The sequence below is a fragment of the Struthio camelus genome, chromosome Z (assembly GCF_040807025.1).
Source record: "Struthio camelus isolate bStrCam1 chromosome Z, bStrCam1.hap1, whole genome shotgun sequence".
NCBI classification, from domain to species: Eukaryota; Metazoa; Chordata; class Aves; order Struthioniformes; family Struthionidae; genus Struthio; species Struthio camelus.
This window is the reverse complement of record NC_090982.1, coordinates 79,286,503-79,308,469: the sequence shown is the minus strand read 5'-3', so window position 1 is coordinate 79,308,469 and position 21,967 is coordinate 79,286,503. Positions and strand designations below refer to the sequence as shown.

At 49.1% G+C, this 21,967-nt stretch overlaps 3 protein-coding genes across 3 annotated transcripts in view; 2 read left to right on the top strand and 1 right to left on the bottom strand.

Annotated features, from left to right (window-relative positions):
- Positions 1-5,673: 5,673 nt before the first annotated feature.
- Positions 5,674-21,967, bottom strand: part of LOC138064673 (ubiquitin-associated protein 2-like) — a 112,606-nt gene continuing 96,312 nt past the window's right edge. Inside the window, exons 12-18 of the mRNA XM_068928342.1 lie at positions 13,595-13,673; positions 11,966-12,180; positions 11,128-11,227; positions 10,937-11,044; positions 9,349-9,416; positions 8,056-8,247; positions 5,674-6,876 (exon numbers count right to left, since the gene is read on the bottom strand). Of these exons, the coding sequence (XP_068784443.1) occupies positions 6,781-6,876; positions 8,056-8,247; positions 9,349-9,416; positions 10,937-11,044; positions 11,128-11,227; positions 11,966-12,180; positions 13,595-13,673 (858 nt within the window). The 3' untranslated portion in view covers positions 5,674-6,780. The remainder of the gene's footprint in view (positions 6,877-8,055; positions 8,248-9,348; positions 9,417-10,936; positions 11,045-11,127; positions 11,228-11,965; positions 12,181-13,594; positions 13,674-21,967) is intronic.
- On the top strand, positions 16,407-17,967 carry LOC138064740 (interferon-like). The gene has a single exon (XM_068928559.1). The coding sequence runs from the start codon at positions 17,227-17,229 to the stop codon at positions 17,965-17,967; it is 741 nt and encodes a 246-aa protein (XP_068784660.1). The 5' UTR covers positions 16,407-17,226.
- On the top strand, positions 20,728-21,408 carry LOC104151996 (interferon-like). The gene has a single exon (XM_068928560.1). It carries the CDS (start codon positions 20,732-20,734, stop codon positions 21,308-21,310), a length of 579 nt encoding a protein of 192 aa, XP_068784661.1. The 5' UTR covers positions 20,728-20,731; the 3' UTR covers positions 21,311-21,408.

The following is a 21,967-nucleotide window of genomic DNA, read 5'->3' as shown; positions in this document are numbered from 1 at the left end:
TTGCTATTTATTTGATCTTATTTTTTTCAGACTAGGTTGGGGTTGGATAAAGTACTGTTCAGTTTTGCAGTGCTGCTGAGATGTGCTGCCAGCTGCCCCTCTGGAGGGAGGAGACAGACGTGCTTCCTGGCTGCCAAGAGGGCCTCCCCAGAGGTGACAGCAGGCTGTTTTGGCCAGCGTTCATCCTGACCTTGTCTTTGGAATTGGGAGAGACGGATAGATGCTCTAGTCTCCTGCTCCAATGCTTGCTAGCAGGCCTTGCTTCCTGCAGCTCAACTCCAGTGCCCACCTGAGCCTTTTCTGCTGTGCACGTAGGTCGTGAGGTGGCAAACAGCCTTGCTCTAGCTGCGCTGCCTGTGGGCTCTGGGAGGAAGGCAGGAGTCAAAGCTGCCTGTGACAGGTGCCTACCCCAGAGCTGGGGACACCAGGCTGCTCTCCCTGCTGCAGGCGCTGTGGTCAGTCTGTGGCATGGGGCAGAGGTGTGTGCTGCGCTCTCCTGCTGTGCACTGGCTGGGTGCTGGGCAAGGAGGTCCCGCAACCCTACAGGTGAAAGGGATGTGAAAATCTAAGGCTGGAGGAGGCCAGGGGTAGGGTTTGACAGGGTATTTAGCAGTGCGCTTCAGCCAGCGCATGGAGCTTGGCCTCCTGCATGTTCCTGGGAGCTCCTAGCAAATCTTTCTTACAGTCCCCCTTCCCCCTTGAGGAAGGGGGTTCCTGCATGCTCTTTTCTGCAGAACCTGATTACTCAGTCCCTCAGCACCCTAAACCCTTTGCAATGTGCTCATTTGGCTGTGGTGCAGTGGCCTGAATTCACCTTTAGGATGATACCTTGATCAGCAGCCAGTCTTGCCTTAGCGTGCCGAGCCCTGGCACTTCTAGGATCTCTTAGTTAGAGGAATGAGTCGGATCCTAGGTGCTTGTCCCTGCCTGGGTGAGCCCCTCCACTCCCAGAGGTACAGAAGAAGTTACCCTGGTAAGAGCTACTGGCTCAAGCGTTTGGCTCTGCCTCCCTTCTTATCTCAGGGTTTTCAATGGTACGTCACCAGCTGTGGTCTCCAAAGCAGTGCTTTGGTGGGAGCGAACTTTGTGTGATGGGGGGGTCTCCTGGCCACTCTCAGTGCAGCGGTTCTGCCTGTTGGCCCACAAAACAGGCAGAAGTGTCTGTGGGGCCATGAGTTGGCTGTGAGTATGCAAGCTCTTGGCTCTGCTCCCTGCCTTGAGGGAGAGGAGGGGACAGCAGACCCTTGGCTGGGGGGAGGGGAGGGGTTGGCAGTGCTTTTTGTAGTGTTTAGAGCCATTTGCTGAAGTGAGCAAGGCAGATGTGCTAGCAGTGTTACTGGGGCTGGGGCTTGCTGTATTGGCAACAGGTGCCAGGTGAAAGGTTCGGGCTGCCTCCCAGGTGGGCCCTGCTCCTTCTCGCCCCAGGGCGTTCCTGTAAAATATGTCCTGCTGTACCATGTGGAATAAAAGCAGCCGAAGTGCTGGTGTCTTGTCCCTTAGCGCTCCCTGAGATGGTCTGCCCTCCTGCTTGCATGTTACCTTTGGAGGTAGCGGGACCTCTCCTGAACTGGCTGGCATGGGTGGCTTTCACAAGGCCCATGTGGCTTTGCTTGCCCTCCTCATCCTTCCAGGAGGGAGTGACTTGGCCTCTAAAGCACCTTTTTTGGTGCCAGCAGCTGGGGCTCAAGTGTAGCTAGTTACCTGTGTGGGGACAGCGTGAGCCCTGCCAGGCTAGCTGCTCCAATCCAGCCCCGCACGGGGAGTGCCAGCTTCAGCAAGCAGGACTGTGTGGGACATGATCAGACAGCAAGACCTAGGCCTAGCCCTGGGACTCCTTGCTGCAGGACTGGTCTTAGGATAGTAATGCCTGCCTCCTCTTGGGCAGCTTGCGTCTTGCAGGGAACCCAACCTACAGCTTTTTTTTTTTTTTTGGGGGGGGGGGAAGCGAATAAGCAGAGTATTGCAACACTGACTGTGCTGTTGACTTGGCTTGAAACGAGGATACTGCATCTTTCAGGATTTCCCTTGTACTTTTGACCGTCTTCACTGTATACTCTCCAGTGACTTGTATTTTCAAGCTTGGTGTTGTAAGATGCATTATCATGACTCTTCTGTCCCCCCCCCCCCCTTTTTTAAGGCAAAAACAAAACAAAAAACATAAACAAAAAAACCCCCCTATTTTGAGAGCTCTTACATTAACCAGACTAATTTCTCTTCCCCACTGTCCCTTGCAGTGTCATTGCTTGTTGACTTGCTGGTTTCCTTTTTTTGAGATACAAACTGAAGTATGAGGGTTTTTTTTTTTTTGAAGCTTAATATTTAAGAGATATTGAGGAAAAAATGTTTACTTAATCTGTGTATTTGGGTTTTCTTAGCCCCTTTCTCCTGTCTCAACCAATATTAGCGTTTACATTTGCAACTACAACCCTATTCAAATGCAGTTTTCAACCATTCTGAAACCAGCAGGGTACACTAGATTTCTTAGTAGTTTTCTTAGCTGAAATCCCAGATGTTTTCCCTTTTTTTTCTTCAGTATAATTTACCAGAAAAAATTAATTGATGCATTTTTTGTGTTGTCTTCCCCTTCAGTAGTTATTTTTGTCTTTTCTGCACATCTGTCTACTAATAAAAAAAATGTGAAATGAAAATAGCCCTGTATTGTTACTGCCCTGTTAATTGAGCTGTTTTATTTGCATGAGTTATTCTAAGCTTTAAATAACAGCTATTTAGAAATAAGTTCTGCATATTGGTCTCAGCATTACTAGAGTTATGCATATTTAACTATGCAAAAGGTTTGGGGAAAATAAAGCTGGTTTTTCTAAAGTGGCCTTGTACTCCACTAGAATAAAGAACAAACTGACTTAAAGTATGTCTGCAAAAATGCCCTGAGGACCTTGCTGTGCTGTAGAGTTTTCACAAGCCTTAAGGGAGGCATAAGTGTGTGAGAGATTTGACCTGTTTCACAACGTTCTTGAACAACTGGTAACTTGAAGCAGGACTCAGGGCCAACCTGCAGCCGAGAGGGGGACTGTGCTTTGCCATAAGACAGGGCAGAGCAGGCCCTAAGCACAGGATGGGGTTAGACAAGTTGCTGGGGTAGGGGGAGGGCTTTTTGTAAGCCAAATGTGCCCTTAAAGGGCAGTGCTGAAGGCCTGGGGCAGGGGGGGGGGTGGTCTTTGAGCTTGCATGGAAGTCTGCTGTAGGATAAATCTAGGCCATATCTTTAACACTACAAGAAAATCTTCCTCCTGCTCCCATGCTCTTCTCTGTAAGCTGGATAGTGGGGGGGGGGGGGGGGGGGAAGAAGGTTCTGCAGTGAGTGAATGCTGCAGTTGGTCTAAAATTAGGGGGAAGAAGGACTATTGTATATAAGCATGCACTTGGCAAAATTAGCAATGCAGCTGCTGCTGCGTTAAACACATTCACTGGCCTGAGCTGTCATGCTTGATGGCATGCTGTAGGAAAAGCTACTGCAGTTCAGGGGAAAAAAAAATTCTTTGAGAACTCACTTGCTAGAGCAGAGAAAGGGGACAGAGAGGATAAAGTCTCAATTTGGCAAAGAGGGTCTTGTAACTGCCTGGGGACCTGCAGTACTCACATGCTCAGATATCTTGAGCCAGTACCTTTTTTCATTCAGCTTGAAGTGTGGGGGGGAAAGATGGGATGAACGCCACCTGCACCAATGGTTCTGGAGCAAATGAGTGCACTTTCTGCTTACACTGCGCAAGTCTTCCGCCATTTATTTATTTTCCCCTGAGTGCAGCTCTGAAGCACTGGCTCTAACATGAAAACATGCTCAGTGCCTTCAGCAACAGCAGCTATAGAGAGGAAACTGCTGCAAAAGAAACCTACTGTAGCAGCCAGGGTAAGAAAAATAGACAACATCCTGTTTAGTCAGGCCAGTAAAGGAAGGGAGGAGATGGGGATGTAGGGAGCCATAGCACTGTAGAACTGGCTCCAAGACCTTGCGTTAACCAACATGCAGTGGTGGTAGTTGATGACCACTTGCTGCTTGAAGCAAAAAATGCTGCTGCCTGGAGGTAGGTGTTGGGGCAGCCCCCAGTACATGTGGGAGCACAAGGTGCAGCCCACAGCAGGCCTTGAGTTGCCCTTGCTTTGGTATGGGTTGTGGAAGAGGAAGACTATAGTCTTCAGCACCGCCCACCTCCTCCACCCAGAGCTGCTGATTTCAGGCTTGGAAGTCCTGTACACATGCAGTGGTTCAAGCAAAGCCTTTTCACAGCTAATGACAAGGGCAGATTTTGCAGCTGGCACCCATGAGACAGCACTGGACCACACTGTTTCACTGCCAGGGAGCCAGGCATGCCTCGCAGTTGCTCTGCAACAACTGTAAAAAAAAAAAAGGGGGTGGTGGTGCAGAGCACTGACACTAACTTGCATGTGTGTTACTTGCTACGTTAACAGAGCCTAGGAGCTCATCCCTCACTGCCATGCTTGAGCTTGGCTCACTGTAACTCACGCTGCTGTTACCTATTAGAGATGCTTTTTGCTGTGTTCCTCCCTAAGACACTCAAAAGCACCCTGGGATGCAGGGTAAGCTGGTAAGACAGACACCCCCCCCCCCCCCCAACCCTCTTGAGGCTGGGAGTTAGCACAGCTGTGGCTGTTCATGCCCTGCTAAACAACTCTTCTCAAGGTGCTATATGGACAAGATGGTTCCTGCCCTGTAGCAACATTGGTGGCACGAAAGCTCATCATGGCACTGCCATGATGGGTCCACTATGATACTGCAGGCATGGCCAAGGATTGACCTACTCCTCCTGTGGGATAGCAGTGCTGCTTTTATCAATTAGCGTCTAAAGCAAAGACGGCTTTCGTGGAGTGTTAAGGTTTTTTTTTTTTTTTTGAAAGCATACCATTTCAACATGGGCAGTCATAAAAACTGTAAGACAGCAGCTCTGAGTGCAGGTAAACAAGGTGTCATCACTGTAAGCCCTGTAGGATCAGGCAAGAGCTGCTAGGCAAGGACAGCATCCTGCAGTCAGTGCTGAAGAGGCTTCCCCAGCTGCTCTGGGCCTGCCCACAGGGGCAGTGCTGGGCTGTGAGCTGATTAGCTCCTCACCTCTCTCTCTCTGCTGCTTGGCCAAATACAGCTTCAGGTTTGCCCATGTCCTCTGCTGTGATGAAGAGCTACAGCCTCAGCAGTACAAGCCTGGGGCAGGAGCCGTCCCTCAGTTGTTCTCACTACTGACCTTCCTCTTGGTGCTCGCACATAGCAGCAGTGCTGCCTCAGCGGCAAGGCAAGGATGGTTTGTGCTGTTGCTGTGCTCCCTCCTCAACTCTGCTGGCTGCTCTTGCAGGGGCTAGGACAGAGTACAGGGACAGAGGCAACGTTAGGCAGCAAGAGTCAGGTTGTCCCCCCGACACAGCCTGTCACAGCAGGACCCCATCCCCTCTGCACACAACCACGGGGCGGGGGGCATACACTGACCTCCACCAGGCCCACAGCCACCGAGCTCTCAGCACCAAAGCGCACTCACCTTTGTCACCTTATTCCATGGCCTTTGCAGGCCCAACTACTGATTTTACCCTCCTGGAAGGGAGCCGTTGAGCTTTACTGCTTTTGTTCCAGGAGTGGGGGGGGCAAAGGGACAGGCTGTAAAAAGCAAAACTGCTCCTGGAGCCTTTGAAAATGCAGACAAACACCAGCGATACGCTCAGATCTTTATTAGGTGGAGTAAGGGCTAAAAAGAAATGAAACTCCTAAAACATTCACCGCACTGGTGCAGGACAAAAAGGACCAGGAGATGCCTCCATAGTCTTTGTTTTAAAAAAAGGGGGGAGGGACAGGTGAAGTTTCCATCCGGTAGCTCTGGCTATCCTGGGCAGGGTGGCTTGGGGCAAAAAGAGGTACAAGACACAGCTTATACTTTTATTTAAGAAACCGCTACATAGTTTTTGCCTCTAACGATGCAAAGAAGGTTCCAGGATACACTGAGCCATCCAAAGTCTCCTGCTAGAAAAGAAAAAAAAAAAAAGAAAAAAAAAAGAAAAGCAAAAAAAAAAGAAAGAAAAAAAACACCCTGTCTTTTTCTTTAAAAATTAAAAAATAAAAAGGTGAGGCTGCAGCTCAGGGCCACAGTGACCAAACTGCCCATGAGTTCATCTTCCACAGCAGGAGGGAGGGGGGAGACAAAAGAAAGGGGAAGGCCCACAAAACACTTTTTTTTCCTTTTTTTTTTCTTTTTTTCCTTTTTTTCTTTTTTCTTTTTTTCTTTTTTCTTTTTTTTTTTTTTAGAGTAACAGCTATATTGGGGGATGGAGGCAGAAATCAAACCAAAAGGACGCATCTTGATTCTTCTTTTTTGGGGGCCAGGCCTTCTTATTTGCCTGAATTCAGAACTGCATTAAATAAATGGGCTCCAGCTCCAATAAAAATGGCGCAGTTTGTCTTTGACAGAGTTATAAAGCCCATAGAGCTTAAAAAACAAGGAAAGATGCCCTGGTGCCGATGGGAAATGAATAATTAGTTTCCCTACAAAGAAAATAAAACAGGCTGCAAGATGCAGAAAACCACATTTAGGCTCTATTACATTTACAAATACATACATAAATATATTACATACAACAGCAACTCAAAGAGGAAGCGGGCGAGTCACACAGAGGATGGCTGGCTGGCTGCAGTTCTCCCCGCACAGACGTTTGGCTGAGCAGTTACTTCTTCTCCTAATAGTTCCAGGAATGGGTTTCGGCTTTTCTTTTTTTTTCTTTTCTCCTCCTCCTCTCCTTTCATTCTCTCCCCCCTCCCCGGTTTCGGATTTAGTTTGTCCAGTATGGAGAAGTGCCATAGGCGGTTTTGGTAGCCTGAGACTTTTGCTGCATGGTGCTGGGTTGATTGCGCTGGCCAGATCCACCCTAGAAATTAAAAAGGATGTAAACATTCATCCTTTGTGGGACCCGCAGTATCAGCACTCCCAGGAGCACGCCACATTCAGCATGTCACCAGCAGAAGATCTGCCTCCACCAGGGACTCCGAAGCAGCCCTGACACCTTCAAAGACACTGACACCCCATCTTGGGGTGATTTCTGCTTCTCCTCAACAACGCCAGGTCTCACGGTCCAAGAAAAATGGCCATGAAGACACGACACAGGACAACAGGGAAGCGTCATCCCACCCCCCCTATCTGGGGCGAGTCAGGCAGCTCCAGTTGGCTGGTGAAAAAGGAGGCAGCCATCCCCCAGCACAGGGAAGAAGGTGTAAAGGATTAGTGAGAGAAGTTGACCACTGCAGAGAGCCTACAACCACTGCAGAGCCCCTACTCCAGACTAGAAATTCCCAAATGGATTTTGCCACCATTTTTACTGCAGAGGGAGATGGCTGACTGCCAGAGTGGTAATGCTGTGGAGATGATAGAGACTTGGGTGGTAACTATGCTATTTTCAGGAAAAAAACAAAAAACAAAAAAAATCAAAAAAACCCCCACACAATTTCCTCTCTTTCAGAAGACAATTTCTGCACAACAGCCTGTACTGTAAAATGCTGTCAGAGGCACAGGAACATAAGGAAGGAGAACAGTAGGATTGGGGACTGGCAAAGAGCTTTCTCAAGGTGAATGAAGACAACACACCAGGCAAGGATGTCAAACGTTCAGAAGTCATTTCTTGTTCCTGGACTCTAAAGCAGAACGCTATGTTTTTCAGGGAATATTTATAGAGAGGAAGGGAAGTGCAATGCTTAGTGAAACCAAATCGGAAATAGGAGTTGACATGCAATCTGCCAGGGGATGCTTCTTTTTTTCCAGAATTACAGTGCAAACGTTTGAATCTCTGATCTCCCTGCCCTGGCCAGGGAATGGCGGCGGCCTCCTCAGCTTCCCACCCCACTGGACATCTCCATTCTGTGCCCTAAGTCAGAAGGGCCTCTTCACAGCAGGGCTCACTCCCCACACACACTCCCAAGCTGGTGAATGGCATGTAGTCTGCAATCATTATCAAGGCGCTTTCCCAATGAGCAAAGCCAGAAAAGCAGACGTGGAGGTGCGTGGGAGCAATCTGCATTCAGGCACTTTGTAAAGGCCCAAGGGGCCGACTCACCTGCCCATCTTGCTGAAGATGGTGATGCAGCATCTGGGAGTGAGGCTGCTGATGCGCAGGCAGGATATGGAGAAAAGGGGCTGGAGCATAACCCGGGGCAGCACCAGGGTTCAGGGGCCCAGTAGATCCAAGAGCAGATGGCAGGCTGAAAGGAGGCGGTGTGCCAGCGTGGAATCCCTGCTTGTCAAACGTCTGCATAGGAGGCAACGGGGAGGTCATTAGAGACTTGTGTTAGCAGCCCCACGGTGACCAGACAAGAACAAGAGTGGCCTGAACACAGATCACTTGAACCTTTCATCAACCCTGTGAGCAAGCCAAGTCAGATCGAATACCTGCGAGCACTTCAGCAGATTAGTTTCAGTTCCTGTTCTCACCTTTATTGCTGCTTTAATGCCTGTATTTTTTTTTTTAAATTTCATTTCCACAGCTATGTCCCTTTTTTCCCCTAGCCTCTTTTTACTTAGTGTGATATGGGAGGATATAGTCGCCTGAAATCAGTCCTTCGCACATTGTGGGGACTCAAGAGTGGAATTATTCGACCAAGTCACGGCTGCCCAACAAGAACACAAGAAGAAATTCCAGTAAGAACTTTGTTCCTGTTGGCCAAAGCTTCACACCTAGTGCTAAGCAGTGTATCTGAGAGCTGGTATCCTACTCACAGGCATGGATCACAGCCAGACACCACATGGGGCTCGATTCCCACTACAAAGGGTGCAAAGAGTCTGTCCTCCAAAACGGAGGAAAACGGCAGTCGGATCTAACCCCACTGCACGCCACAGCTTGTCAAAGCGCTCTCTGCATTCCCTGGGAAACTACATGCACAGCCAGTAGCCACAAGACTCTCATAAGGCCCCAGGTGGAGCAGGCTGGTTGTGGTATCTGTCATATAGACCTACAGGTATCAGTGGTGGGCATTCCTACTTGGTCTCTCTGGAGAAAAGCAAACGGTCTCTTAACTCACCTGCTCTCTGGGCTATTCTGTCTAAAAAGGCTGGTGCCATCATATTTGATTTGGACACAGTACACATGAGGTGATAGCACAGAAAGCTCTGTGTCTATGCTAGCAGCCTCCATCATGAGTTGATGTGGAAAGAGGGGTGGGATGGAGGGTGAGAAGTCTCCCTAAAACCAAATAGAGTAACTAGAAGAAATACCAAAGTCTGCTGCCCGCAGGATGAACAGGCCTGGGATTTGCCCCTATCTGCCTTAGGCAAAGTCCTGCTGAGTTGCCAGTAAGCAGGGAGCCATCGGCCTAGCCTAAGGCCAGGGGGAGGAGGGTCCAGCGTTCCTCACCTGAGTCTTGTTATAGACTGAGCCACTGATATCAGGCACACCTGTGTTACTTGAGGTCACAGAAACACCTGGAAAACAAAAAGCCACCAACAATGAGAAAGCCAAACACCACCCAACTCGAACCCTGTGCTTGCTTTGCTCTTGACACCTCCGGAGGCCTCAGCGGATGCACCTTCATCCTTGGCCACTGCACCACATGCTCTACTGGGCTGCAACTGCTGGGTTTTCTGTGCTCTCAGACCTACAGCACCCCACACAGGAACAGAGAAAAGGGCTCAATTCCTCACTCTTGATGCAAAGCAGGAAACCAGCCCACTGGGATAAGTCATCCATGTCCAATACACACAGATTACAGCTTGGATTCAAATGCACTTCACTGGGCAGCAGCTGGCTGCACAGAACACTCATTTAGCTCAAGAAAAGCCAGCTTTTCCCCTAGGATTAGAGAGGCATTTGGCTCTATTACAGCATTCAAGACCTTTCCAGTAGTGCGCTGAGCAATGAGATTCAGCATCTGCCACACATTTGTGCTCTTGTACTTTCACATCATGCAGAAGGGGGGGGGGGGTCTGCAATGCTCCTCCACCCCTAGAGAATTAAATTATATTACAGATTGAGGCCGGCTTCCACCTGGATCAGCTCGTGCCACAATACGCTCAGAAAGCATCACTTATCAGCAAGGCAGCTCTCAAGCTGGCCACTCACTCCTGGTCTTATAAAGACCAGCTCTAGTCATTTCAATTGGATCAGAATAAAAGCAGTGGTTCCTTTGGCTAATGAATCAGGGACTGGATTTGGTGGGTCTGTACTGCTCTAAGATTGTACCCTTCCCAGAAGATTGCTCCTCTTTGCAGGCCACAGTTTGAGCAACTCTTGGTTGAAGACTTCAGTAGTGTCCAGTGCAGCTGGTGTTTCAAATGCACAGCAAATGCTTGGTATTTGCTTAAGCCCAGAGACGAACTAGTTAGTGCTAAGCAGTTCACTATACATTTCTCAGGTCTAACCAGCATGTGCAGAATAAAGCCTTCATGTAAGCTGTATAAATTCTTTAGCCTTTACAGTTACAAAGAAAACATTTCCAGGCATGAAACAATGCAACGAGCTATGGAGTGTACAGACAGCAGCTGAAACAACAGTTTAGAGACATGTGAACTGCCCTGCTCACTCCTAACACACAGCTAACTCAGGTGCCTAATAATGAACTCAAAATCCAGTCATTATTTGGCAAAGGACCATTTCAGCAGCAGTATTCAACTGCTCAGGGTTCAGTGACAAGGCACTGCTGCAGGACCACTATTATTCACCAAATTCAAACTTTGGCAGAGGAAACAGTTCACCATTTTCTCCCATGTGCAACTGTGAACAGAGCTGCATGTCAGCCACACAATCCTTAGGCAAAGTTCAGCCATTAGGCTTAGAAGGAACATCTGGGGCATTAAAAAAGCATTTTGTATACGGGAGATGGAGAAACAGCTTGGATTTTGACCCTGTTTAGAGCTGGCTGCTGTGTTGACTGCACAGGACTGGCAATGCTGGGAGTCTGCCCTACTAAATCCCACTCAGAACACCCTCAAGTCTCATGTGTTACCTTTCCCAGGTCCAGTGCCAGCAGATTTGTTTTGTGCTTGAGATGACCCACTGTAGCCTCCTTTACTGTAATCTCCAGCTGCCGTTCCCTGCGTTAAGTCATCATAGCCTGCCGGTGTGTACAAGACAATGTGTTACAGTGTGCAAGCAGCTCTGCGGATGCTCAAGTGAACAGCACGGAGAGAAGCATACCTGCTCCATAACCATGCTGTCCATAGCCACTCGCCTGCTGGAAAGGAGTTGAAGCAGTGTTCAGATTGACTCCATGCTGCTTTGCAGATGCTGGAGGTACCTGGACAAAGAAGGGGAACAAAAGGCATTCTTAACTGGGAAACGGCACAGGAAAGGCAAGCTCCCTCTGCCATCTAGTGGGGAAGGCATCTCACTCACACGGGAGATGTAAAAATTGGAGCAGCTCTGGGATCTACCACGCTGCACATAGGAGGTGGCACTCTCCCTTCCAGTCATAACTTCCTGTAGCGGTTTTTTGCAAGCCACAGATTTCCTGCTAGAGCCGCCCCTGTTCTGCGCCACACAGCCTTTGCTTTGATCGCAACCATGTCTCAAAACAGGTTGTGTATTTCTTTTATACATGTATAAAAATCAACAGTAAGTAGCAAGTTCTCACCCAGAAACCAGAATAGGACCAACCACAGTGCTCACCATCCAGAATCAAACAAAATACCAACCTGGAAGGTCCTGCCTGAGGCCATTTCATAAAACACAATCCTACAGGGCCCTAAAATAGACTCATCTACCCTTCTGCCTTGAGCATCACCTCCTCCCAGATAACCTTCTCCCTCCAAAGACTCCCAGTGCTGCCCTATGCCTTAGAGGGCTTAGGGGTATGCTTTAGTCTTTTAGATTTCCTCTTTTCTTGGGGAAGAAACCGTGATTATTTTCTCTGGCTTGCACAACAACTTCATTGGAAATTCCTTGCAGAATGGGGAAGACTTAGAAGGTCAGGGCTGGACACAGCAAAACCAGACAGGCATGAAGAGAGGACTATGGTTTCGGCTATCATACTTACAAACATGGTTGGCCCATACTGGAATGCACTGGGTACGCCTGGCACACCAGCATAATAAGGTAACCCAGTATAGCTGTACCCTGGGGGCAGGGTAGGGTTGAGGAAGGGCTGCTGAGTCGTATGGTGAGTCTGCGTCTGGTTCTGCTGTGGCTGGGCTAATGTGGTAGCAGGAGCAGGGGAGGCAGAATCCCCACGGCCAAACTTTGTTACATCACCTGCAAAAGAAATAACCGACCAGAAAAGCTATAAAAGCCACTTCAAAAGGATCTTCTGAATACAATTAACAACTGCAAAAGAGATAGTGTCCTATACTTGAAAGGCTACAGATTTTCATGGAAGAACTCTCCTGGTCTCTATTCCTGACAGCCACAGGGACATTGCTTATTCTTGGCAGAGAACTCTGTGCCTTGCTTAATCCCTTGATAAAGTTGAGCCAACAATACGTACCTATCTCTCACAGTCTGAGAAGATTCATCACTGTTAGACCATTGCAATAAAGCATGCTAAAAGCACAACCATGGTAAATAGCCAAAGAGCAAATGGTTGCTGGGTTAAAGCATGGCCCTCCTAAAGATTAACCTGATTAGTTAAGCTTCATGGGCGGAGAGCAAGTTAGGATTTACAGGCAATGACGGGCATATTTTTGTCAATATCTGTTTATTTGTCAAGCATGAGTAATTAGATGTCTGATTCCTCACACCACCAAAGGTCTGGAGACAGTAGCTGGAGGCCAGGAAAGCAAGGCTTGCATCGTGGGCCACCTTATTGAAGAAGTAGGAAGGGAAATTTGGTTATTAACCCAAAAGCAGCCTCCTAAGAGAGGTGAGTAACCAAGCAAAACACTACAACACACTTGCTTTTTTGGCAGCCTACAAAGTAGCATATTCACTCTTTTTAGGGAGGTGACGTATCACATCTGTCTCATTCCTACCTAGTATTCCTTTTGTTAGCTGCCAATAAGCATGACAAATTTTAATAGCTGCATTATAGGAACACCACCACCTATGGCTACAATTTTAAGTTGTAAGCTGATAGCAGCAGGAGAAAACCACAGGATGAAAATCTTGGATGGAATTAAAGTCATCTATACAGATTGACAATTGAAGAACAAGGGCCAAGATGAGGAAGGGGTTCTTAGACCACATGCTTTTGGAAATTAAGTTCATCAGACTCAGGGATGGAGCGGGAAAAGCCTGCTAGACTCAGCTCCTGATGGAAATACAGAAATGCTAAAATAGCAGAGTAGGAGAAGCTGCTAATTAAGGTCTGAAATGGTCTATTCTAGGGGCAAAAAAAGGAAAGAAAGATAGCTCAATTTCAAAAAAAGCATGGAATATTTGTACATGCTTGAGAAAGGCATTAGATGATACTTTCATTAACCCTTACAATAATTTTGCACTTGTTCTCAAAGATTATCCAGCTTTATCCCAGGAGTCATCACATACAAATTATTGACCAAAACTGCAGAGAAAAATCAATGTCAGCGTTGAAAGAGAGATGTTCATTTCTGTTTGACTAATTTGGACTGGTGGGTTAAACTGCTTGCAGAGGGGAAAAATGATTGTTCTTTCAGCAGCAGCATGATGACCTACATCTAAGTTGTCATCCTCTTCTCAAAACAGCACTCACCTGAGTACGGATTGTTAGCAAGGCTCCCATCTCTGCCTGTTAAGGTTGCAGGAGCAGGGAATGTAATTCCATAGTAATCCTTAGAGAGAGGCAACATCATTTATTAATGGTTAACTTCATAACAGAATTAGGCAGTTCTTACAACTGTTACATGCATAAAAAATTGAAAAAGCAAGAAATAAAGGAGGCTTGGGCAGAAGCTGACCTTATAGTTTACAGCACAGCTGGATCCCTAACTTCCAAAAAACCTTGTTTTAGTGACACTTTTAACATCAACTGCAAATATAGCATCATTTAATAGTAAATTTATGAGCCAAGTCCAAGCTTCTGCTTTAATCTGCTGACCCATCTAGAGGAAAGGATGTTTAGAGCCTGACGAGCAAGAATAAATCCTCTTTTGCACACCAGCTCAGACCAAGAGGTGGCCACTGTCAACTGAGCAGAGATAAGAGCAGCTTCTCAACACCGCATGGTCTCCATGGCTGCGAATACTTCTTCCTCTCCACAGCTGAAAAGTCAGAATGGCTTCAGCTAGAACACATAGAGGAGATGCACTCCTGGCCAACCATCCACCTCAGCTCAAACACAGCAACCAAAAGGTTTTCTTTTCTAACCCTCAGCTTTGAGTTATCATCTTCCAGTGAGATTGTGCCCAGAACAGCAGTAGAACATCAGGTTCGCTGGGCCAAAGACTTGAGCTCAGGCCAGATCCATAAACAAAATGCAGATTAGTCTAAAGGTTTTAGTCTTGTAACATGCTTTGCTTTCAAAAAGTAAAAATGTGAGCCAGAGAAACAGTATGAACTTAATTAAAGGAAACTACAGAAAAGAGTTACCAGCTGAGATTGAAAGTTTGTTTTATACTATGTTACAGGAGCCCTTTAGATCATTGTTCTAGGTACCCTACAGAAATGTAGGGCAGTCCTCGCCCTAGAAAGTCTACACTTTAAGATGACAGCACATGCCAGCAAAAAAAAGCCAGCATTTTGTCTTCAATTTGGAGGGAGGGAAAAAAAAAAGTCTGCTCTTCCCTTTGATTGCATGAAAAAGCTCTCGCCTTCACCAAAAAAACAGCCCACATGTGGAGCTGGTACTCTCCTAAGCTGTTTTCCTCCTAACATTCATCACTTATCCCTCACCATTTCTAAAGCATTAACCCTTGATGGATTAACAACTAATATACCCATTTCCACACATTCTCCAATGCTGGAAAAATACTGTTCTTCACACGCACCTCCGCAAATTCCCTGGCACTTCAAATGCTTTTCTCTCAGTTAACAACACCTTCCACCTCACTGGCATTTCTAAATATCACTATCTTCTTTTCTACACATAATCCTCCATAACCAAACATGAAAAAATCTGGTACAGATTTAATATTGCAGATACTTTCTGTAACCTGATACACCCTTCCCTTCTGCTGGGGGTCAGAGCGTGTGGAGTGCGGGTCCCGGGGCTGGCAGCAGGAGCTGGACTGTGGGTCACAGTGCCCATGTGCCAGCGGCAGGGGTGGTCATATTGTCCCTGACCAGGCGAGCCTGGGGCAGGGATATAATATGTTGGCAGACTTCAGGCTGCCGGTGAGTCGGGGACGTGGGGAGGGGGGCCCAGGGTCACATGCTCAGCCTCGCTCCCAGCTGAACCTGGAGCAGGTTGCCCAGAGAGGTAGTGGAGTCTCCTTCCCTAGAGATATTCAAAACCCGCCTGGACGCGATCCTGTGCAATGTGCTCTAGAAGACCCTGCTTGAGCAGGGGGGTTGGACTAGATGATCTCCAGAGGTCCCTTCCAACCTTGGCCATTCTGTGATTCTGTGAACCTGCGACTGGGAGAGTAGCAGCTGCATCTGTTGCCCTGGGACTGGGAGACCTCCAGGATGCTGGTGCTCTGGCGGGGGGGGGGGGATTGCTCAGGGGCCCAGCAGGAGGAATCCCCCCAGCAGCAGTGGCCCTTATAAGATGCTGTTGTTAAGGGAGGTATCAAGTCTGGGATGAATCATTTTTCACAAAACACAGCCAAATTCTCTATCAAAAATCTTGTCAGAACAAAGTAGTGCTCTCTCTTCTTCTGAGGAAAAAAATGCAAAAGCAGATTTGGAGAAGAGATCTCAACAGGACCTGATGGATATGAGAACAGGGTCTAAGGAATCCAATTATTCTCCTTGCCCTTTGGGGGGGGGGAGAGGAAGCTTCATCAATACCACCTATCCCTACCACCAGCCACACACACAGGAACATACACCCCTGAAAGTCTTGAGAAAATCTGAGTGCAGGCCAATTATCTTCAAACCTCAAGCCTGCTCATAAGAAAGCATCAGAAAAAATACTTTTTTCTTTAAACAGCAGAGAGACTTCTTGGCCCTCCAGAGGGCACATGGATGAACTAAGGACAAAAAAACCAAACCAAACAAAAAAAAAAACCCCACTAATGTAATCGATTTAAGCTTCATCAACTGGCTCAATAGGTTACATACACATCAACTACGGCCAGAGTCCTCCAGACGTTTATAAGAACTCTAACCCACAGGAATGACAGAAGAGATCACACATTGAACACAAACAGAATTCACAGAATCAATATAAGCATTAAGAAATTGGGTTTAATTAAAAAAGAAAAACCCAAAGGGTTAGGGAAAAACCACATTCACACTGTGTCATCAGCTCTGCTTCCCACCCCTGCCGGCAGAGAGGATCACTTTCACTTTCGAGATGTAAGGCACAGGCCAAGAACATCAAACAGAATGCTAACATCAAACAAAAACCTTCCCACCACACCCTCCCTCCTACACACCTAACAGAGTCAGGCTTCTAAAACAAATTGAAAAAACACTCTGAAAATAAAATACAGAAAGTATAATAAATCATAAAAATATTTGATGAAAACTCCTTCACAACCTTTAATCACTTATTTGCAAACTTCACACACTGCCGAAAAGTAACCGGAAACAAAAAATTCACTGCTTTGCAAAATATTCTGAAAAGTAAAAACTATGCTACACTAGCAAACCTAAAGGTGCTATAGAGGAAAAACTGTTTGAAAACTTCAAAAGAAGGCAATAAAAAGTAAATAAAACACTGTAAAGCATACATTAAAAAATACAAATACACAAATAGAAATAACAGCAGAGCATTAAATAAGAAAAATGGATTTTGGGAGGCAGGGAATCTTGAGAACAAAAAACAGGTAAGGTTGTTGACAATAGAAAGGAAAGGGGAATGCCTAAACACTTCCCCAGTACAGCTGTCCTAAAGGCCGCGGCCACAGGCACTTTCACATGCCCCACGGAAACACAACAAGACAACAGACAACCTCCCCGAAGAGGGTCTTCTCCCAGCACCAGAAAAGAACAATGCTCTCCCTCCTCTGTAGCATGGACATCATGTGGAAACACTTCAAGCACCACAGAAACCATAATGAACCCCCCCCCCCAAAAAAAAAAACAAATAAAGGGAAAGTAAAAATGAAAATGGAAACAGGGAAATTCTCTCCATCTACAGGATGATGAAGAGAAAGATGCGGCACCACATAAAGCCGGACGCACAGCACAGCCGCAAGCACAGCACTCGCCAACACGACCCACGCTCACGATCCTCCCGCACGGCGGCACCACCACCGGACAACCGGACACACCACCATGGCTGCGCCCGCAACCCGACACCCCTGCCTGCGGCACAGCACCCCGGTCCTCCTGCTCCTCCTGCCCGCTCTCAGCGCGGCCCTCAGATGCGCCAACCTTCGCACCCAACAGAGCACCTTCAACTGGGACAGCCTCCAGCTCCTCCACGCCATGGCTCCCAGCCCGCCTCAGCCCTGCACCCAACACGACCCACCTTTCCCCTTCCCCGACACCCTCCTGGCAATCCAGTCCCCACAACAAGCCACCGCCGCCATCCTCCGCGTCCTCCAGCACCTCTTCACCACTCTCAGCAACGAAAACACCCCCGCGCACTGGGACAGCCAAGCCCACCAACAGCTCCTCAACCAGCTCCACGGCCAAATCCAACTCCTCCAGCAATGCCTCCCTCGCGCCGGCGCGGATGTCAAAAGCCAAGGGCCCCGCAACGCCTGGCTCACCATCAACAGGTACTTCCGGCACATCCAGGACTTCCTCCGCACAAACCACCACAGCCCCTGCGCCTGGGACAAAGTCGGCCTCGAAGCTCGTGCCTGCTTCCAATGCATCGACAAGCTTACACGGAGAATGGAAAGCCGGTCAGCTCCCTCCCTCCAAACCCATCCTCGTCCAAAGTCTATCCTGAATGAAAGCCAGAAGCCACCAAGCCACAGGAGGCATCTACAGCAAAGGCAGGGCTTTATCAGCACCACTGAGCCCTCTTCCAGCCATGGCTCCATGCAACCTGGGAAACGGGCATGACAGTGCTGAGCCCAACAGCACCGCAACCATGCGGGAGCCAGGCTGCGGCACAACTCACGCACCCATACCACACCCTGCGCTCCCCATGGCCCCAACTTCTACGCAAAGGAAGCTACAGGAATAAACAGACGTTTTTCAGATCAAGGGATAACAGGAAATCTATGGGAAAAAGGGGCAGTATTTATTACCCATGGCATTCTACACTCCTTCTGGACTGTGATCTCCTCTGATAAAGAGGAAGGTCCCAACGGCAACTGCTGAAGAGTCTCAGATTCCGATGACTATTTATTACAGAACTTTATTTATTTATTTATTTATTTATTCTTTCTACGGAAATAAAGACCTTTTCTAAAAATAAAAGGTGGTCATCGTGAATAAATTACATGGGGAAAGGCAAGACCCATGAATGCAGGCAGGAACGATCATCCCTCCTGCAGCCTGCTCTATGCAAGCCTCTCTCCTTGACCAACAGCCCTCTGGGCTGGAACGAGTGGAGGACCTGAAAACCCATTGAGCACAACCTCACAGCAAGACCTAGGCACCAAGCAGGGAGGGCAGGCAAAGACCAGCCTTCAAGAAGCAGGTAGGAAAATTACACCAAGGGGCATGGCTGTTTGATCAAGGACAAGACCCTGATACTGCAACCCCCCCCCAAAACAGTCACCAGCCCATTATTAAAAGCCAAGGAGATGGCTGGGAACTTCACCCTCACCCCTACCATTCACCATGTCCCACTAAGCCCACAGGTCTCTCCCACGGAAGCTAGCCGCTCAAGGGGGCCCACACCCACGCAGTCAACAGGACACCTGTCCCACAACAGGGATCACAACACAAATCAATCTGGGGACTGCTGAGGCAAATGGCTCTCATGCCTCAAGCCCGCTCTGCTCACATATTGTGCACGCCACTCAACGCAGGTCACACAGCTCAAGGCTTTACTGCCATAGCCTCCTCTCCTTCACAACTGCTACCCCTTCCCAAGAACCACCACAGGGCATCCACAGCTTGCAACCTCAACACAGCCTGTCCCAAGCTCTCTTCATCTCCCACTACACTCCCGCTCCGTTCCCAACCCTCTCCCAGACACAATGCACCAGACCCACCTCCAATTACACTGCACACACCAGAAGAACCACTTCATCATAACCAAACCTCTTGTGGCCAGCCAAGTCTTTCAGCAACACCACAGCATGGACAAGGCTCACCTCCAAGAAGCAAGGAGGGGACCCATCAAGGCCTGCAGTGGTTTAGACAAGCAGTGGCACCTTGATGCTACCAGTTGCCCCAAATAAGCCCCAAAACACCAAACAAAGGAGTAGGTGGGCACCAAATAGTTCCTGGATATCTACATTCCCCATGGCCTGTCCGGACCTCTCCTGGTCAGGCTGGAGCTCACACACCAGCGGTTACGGGGCCAACTGGGGACCTGCCTCGCAGCATAGATCACGTTAACGCAGTCTTTCTTCATCCAAACACATCCTCAGCTAGTAACAAGCAAGATCCCCCAAATGCAGTCACCCTAGCATGTGATGAGGGCCTACCCAACCCAGCAAGCACAGATCAGCAAGCTATAGCATTCTATGCTAAGAGTGCTGCCAATGCACCAGCTGCCCCATCACCCCCTAAACACCAGTGCCACCACCCCAAAAACCTCTGCCTGAGGTGTTTTTCCCTCCCCAATGAAGCAAGGGCAGGACAAACCCAAATTTAAGCCTGCTCTGACTCCCCACCTGCATGTCAAACACAGCATGGTGGAAGGCCACCGTGCTCCCTGCTCAGTGCCAGGGCCACAACAGGGATGCACTTCCATCACAACAAGGAAACTGCTAAAATATATATGTAAAACGGGATATTACATGCAGCTGGAAAGGAAGGAAGGAAATATACGGCACCAAATACATTCAGGTACATAGCAAGACCCCTCTGAAGCACACTCAACTGCCAGGTCACATCAGAGATCTTGTGAGATCCCTTGTAACCAAAAATATCCTAGAAGCCCTGGCAAGTGGGACCATACTGCTCTCTTCAAGCACCTCAGGCAAGAACAAAGAAAACACTGAAATGAAAACGAAAAGGATGAGAGTTAAAAATACAATTCAGAACACCGGGAATTCAAAAAAGATACAAAAAAAATTATTATTTTTATACAAAGGGTGATATGGGATGGGAAGAGGGATTGAAAAGGCTGTAGGAATGTCTAGCACTGGAGATACGAAAAGCTCAACTGCACTAGGCCATGAGCCACCTCCACTAACACAACCTGTCCTCTGCACCAGGCGACGACACGGCATCAAGAAAACAAGAGTTTGGGAGATGGAGAAATTCAAACGCGCAAAGCGGGCACGGGACCACAACGGCAAGGCAAAAGGAAAACCCTCAAACACACCCTCAGCACAGCTGCCCCAAAGGCCGCGGCCACAGGCACTTTCATATCCCCCACGGAAACACAACAAGACAACACACAGCCTCCCCCAAACGGGCTGCCCCCAAAACATCAACAGCACCACACAAGCACCACCACGGCCTTCTAATGCCCCACAGCAGACCCACAAGCGCACTCCCACAAACACCGCAAAAGCCACAAACCAAAACTGAAAACGAGAGCAGGAAATTCTTTGCAACTAGAAAACGCCAAAGGGAAAGATGCGGCACCACATAAAGCCGGACGCACAGCACAGCCGCAAGCACAGCACTCGCCAACACGACCCACGCTCACGATCCTCCCGCACGGCGGCACCACCACCGGACAACCGGACACACCACCATGGCTGCGCCCGCAACCCGACACCCCTGCCTGCGGCACAGCACCCCGGTCCTCCTGCTCCTCCTGCCCGCTCTCAGCGCGGCCCTCAGATGCGCCAACCTTCGCACCCAACAGAGCACCTTCAACTGGGACAGCCTCCAGCTCCTCCACGCCATGGCTCCCAGCCCGCCTCAGCCCTGCGCCCAACACGACCCACCTTTCCCCTTCCCCGACACCCTCCTGGCAATCCAGTCCCCACAACAAGCCACCGCCGCCATCCTCCGCGTCCTCCAGCACCTCTTCACCACTCTCAGCAACGAAAACACCCCCGCGCACTGGGACAGCCAAGCCCACCAACAGCTCCTCAACCAGCTCCACGACCAAATCCAACTCCTCCAGCAATGCCTCCCTCGCGCCGACGCGGATGTCAAAAGCCAAGGGCCCCGCAACGCCTGGCTCACCATCAACGGGTACTTCCGGCGCATCCAGGACTTCCTCCGCACAAACCACCACAGCCCCTGCGCCTGGGACAAAGTCGGCCTCGAAGCTCGCGCCTCCTTCCAGCGCATCCACAACCTCACCCGCACCCTGGCAGATTAGCCACAACGCCTCCTCACCGCAACCGCGCATCCACGCCCCCCTCACCCAATACCCGCACCCTCACCCAGGGACCCTCACTCCCACAACACCCGCCTCGCCTGCCCCCCCTCCCCCCACAACACCCGCACCAAGCCACCTCCGCCACCTCCTCCAGCACCACGCAGAGCCCAGCAGCACCACGACCGTGGCAACGGCCACGCTTCGGCACCCCACGCACCAACGTGCCCCTGCGCGCCCCACACCCACGGCTGCTCCCCAAAGGCACCCACCAACGGGGAACGCAGAGACCCCACGCACAGACCCAGGGACAACGCGAGCCACCCCACTACTTCGTGCCCACCAACGCATCTCGCCTGCTGCACTGCCGACTCCCCTCTCTCTCCGAGGCAACCAGCTGCTGCCAGCAACTTGCCGACGCCCTCACGCTGCCCCCGCCACCCCCCAACCCCCCAAAATACACCTATTTATTTAACTTATTCTATTTATTATGACAATTGTATTGCTCTATTTATTCCCCTATTTATTCAAGGCAAATAAAGACCTTTTGTAAAAACTTGGGTGTCGTGGGCCTCAAAGAATCATAGCGCGATCGTTCCAGTTGGAAGCCACCTCCAGGCCTCACCGAGCCCAACTCCCGCCTCCAGGCGGCTCTTCAGG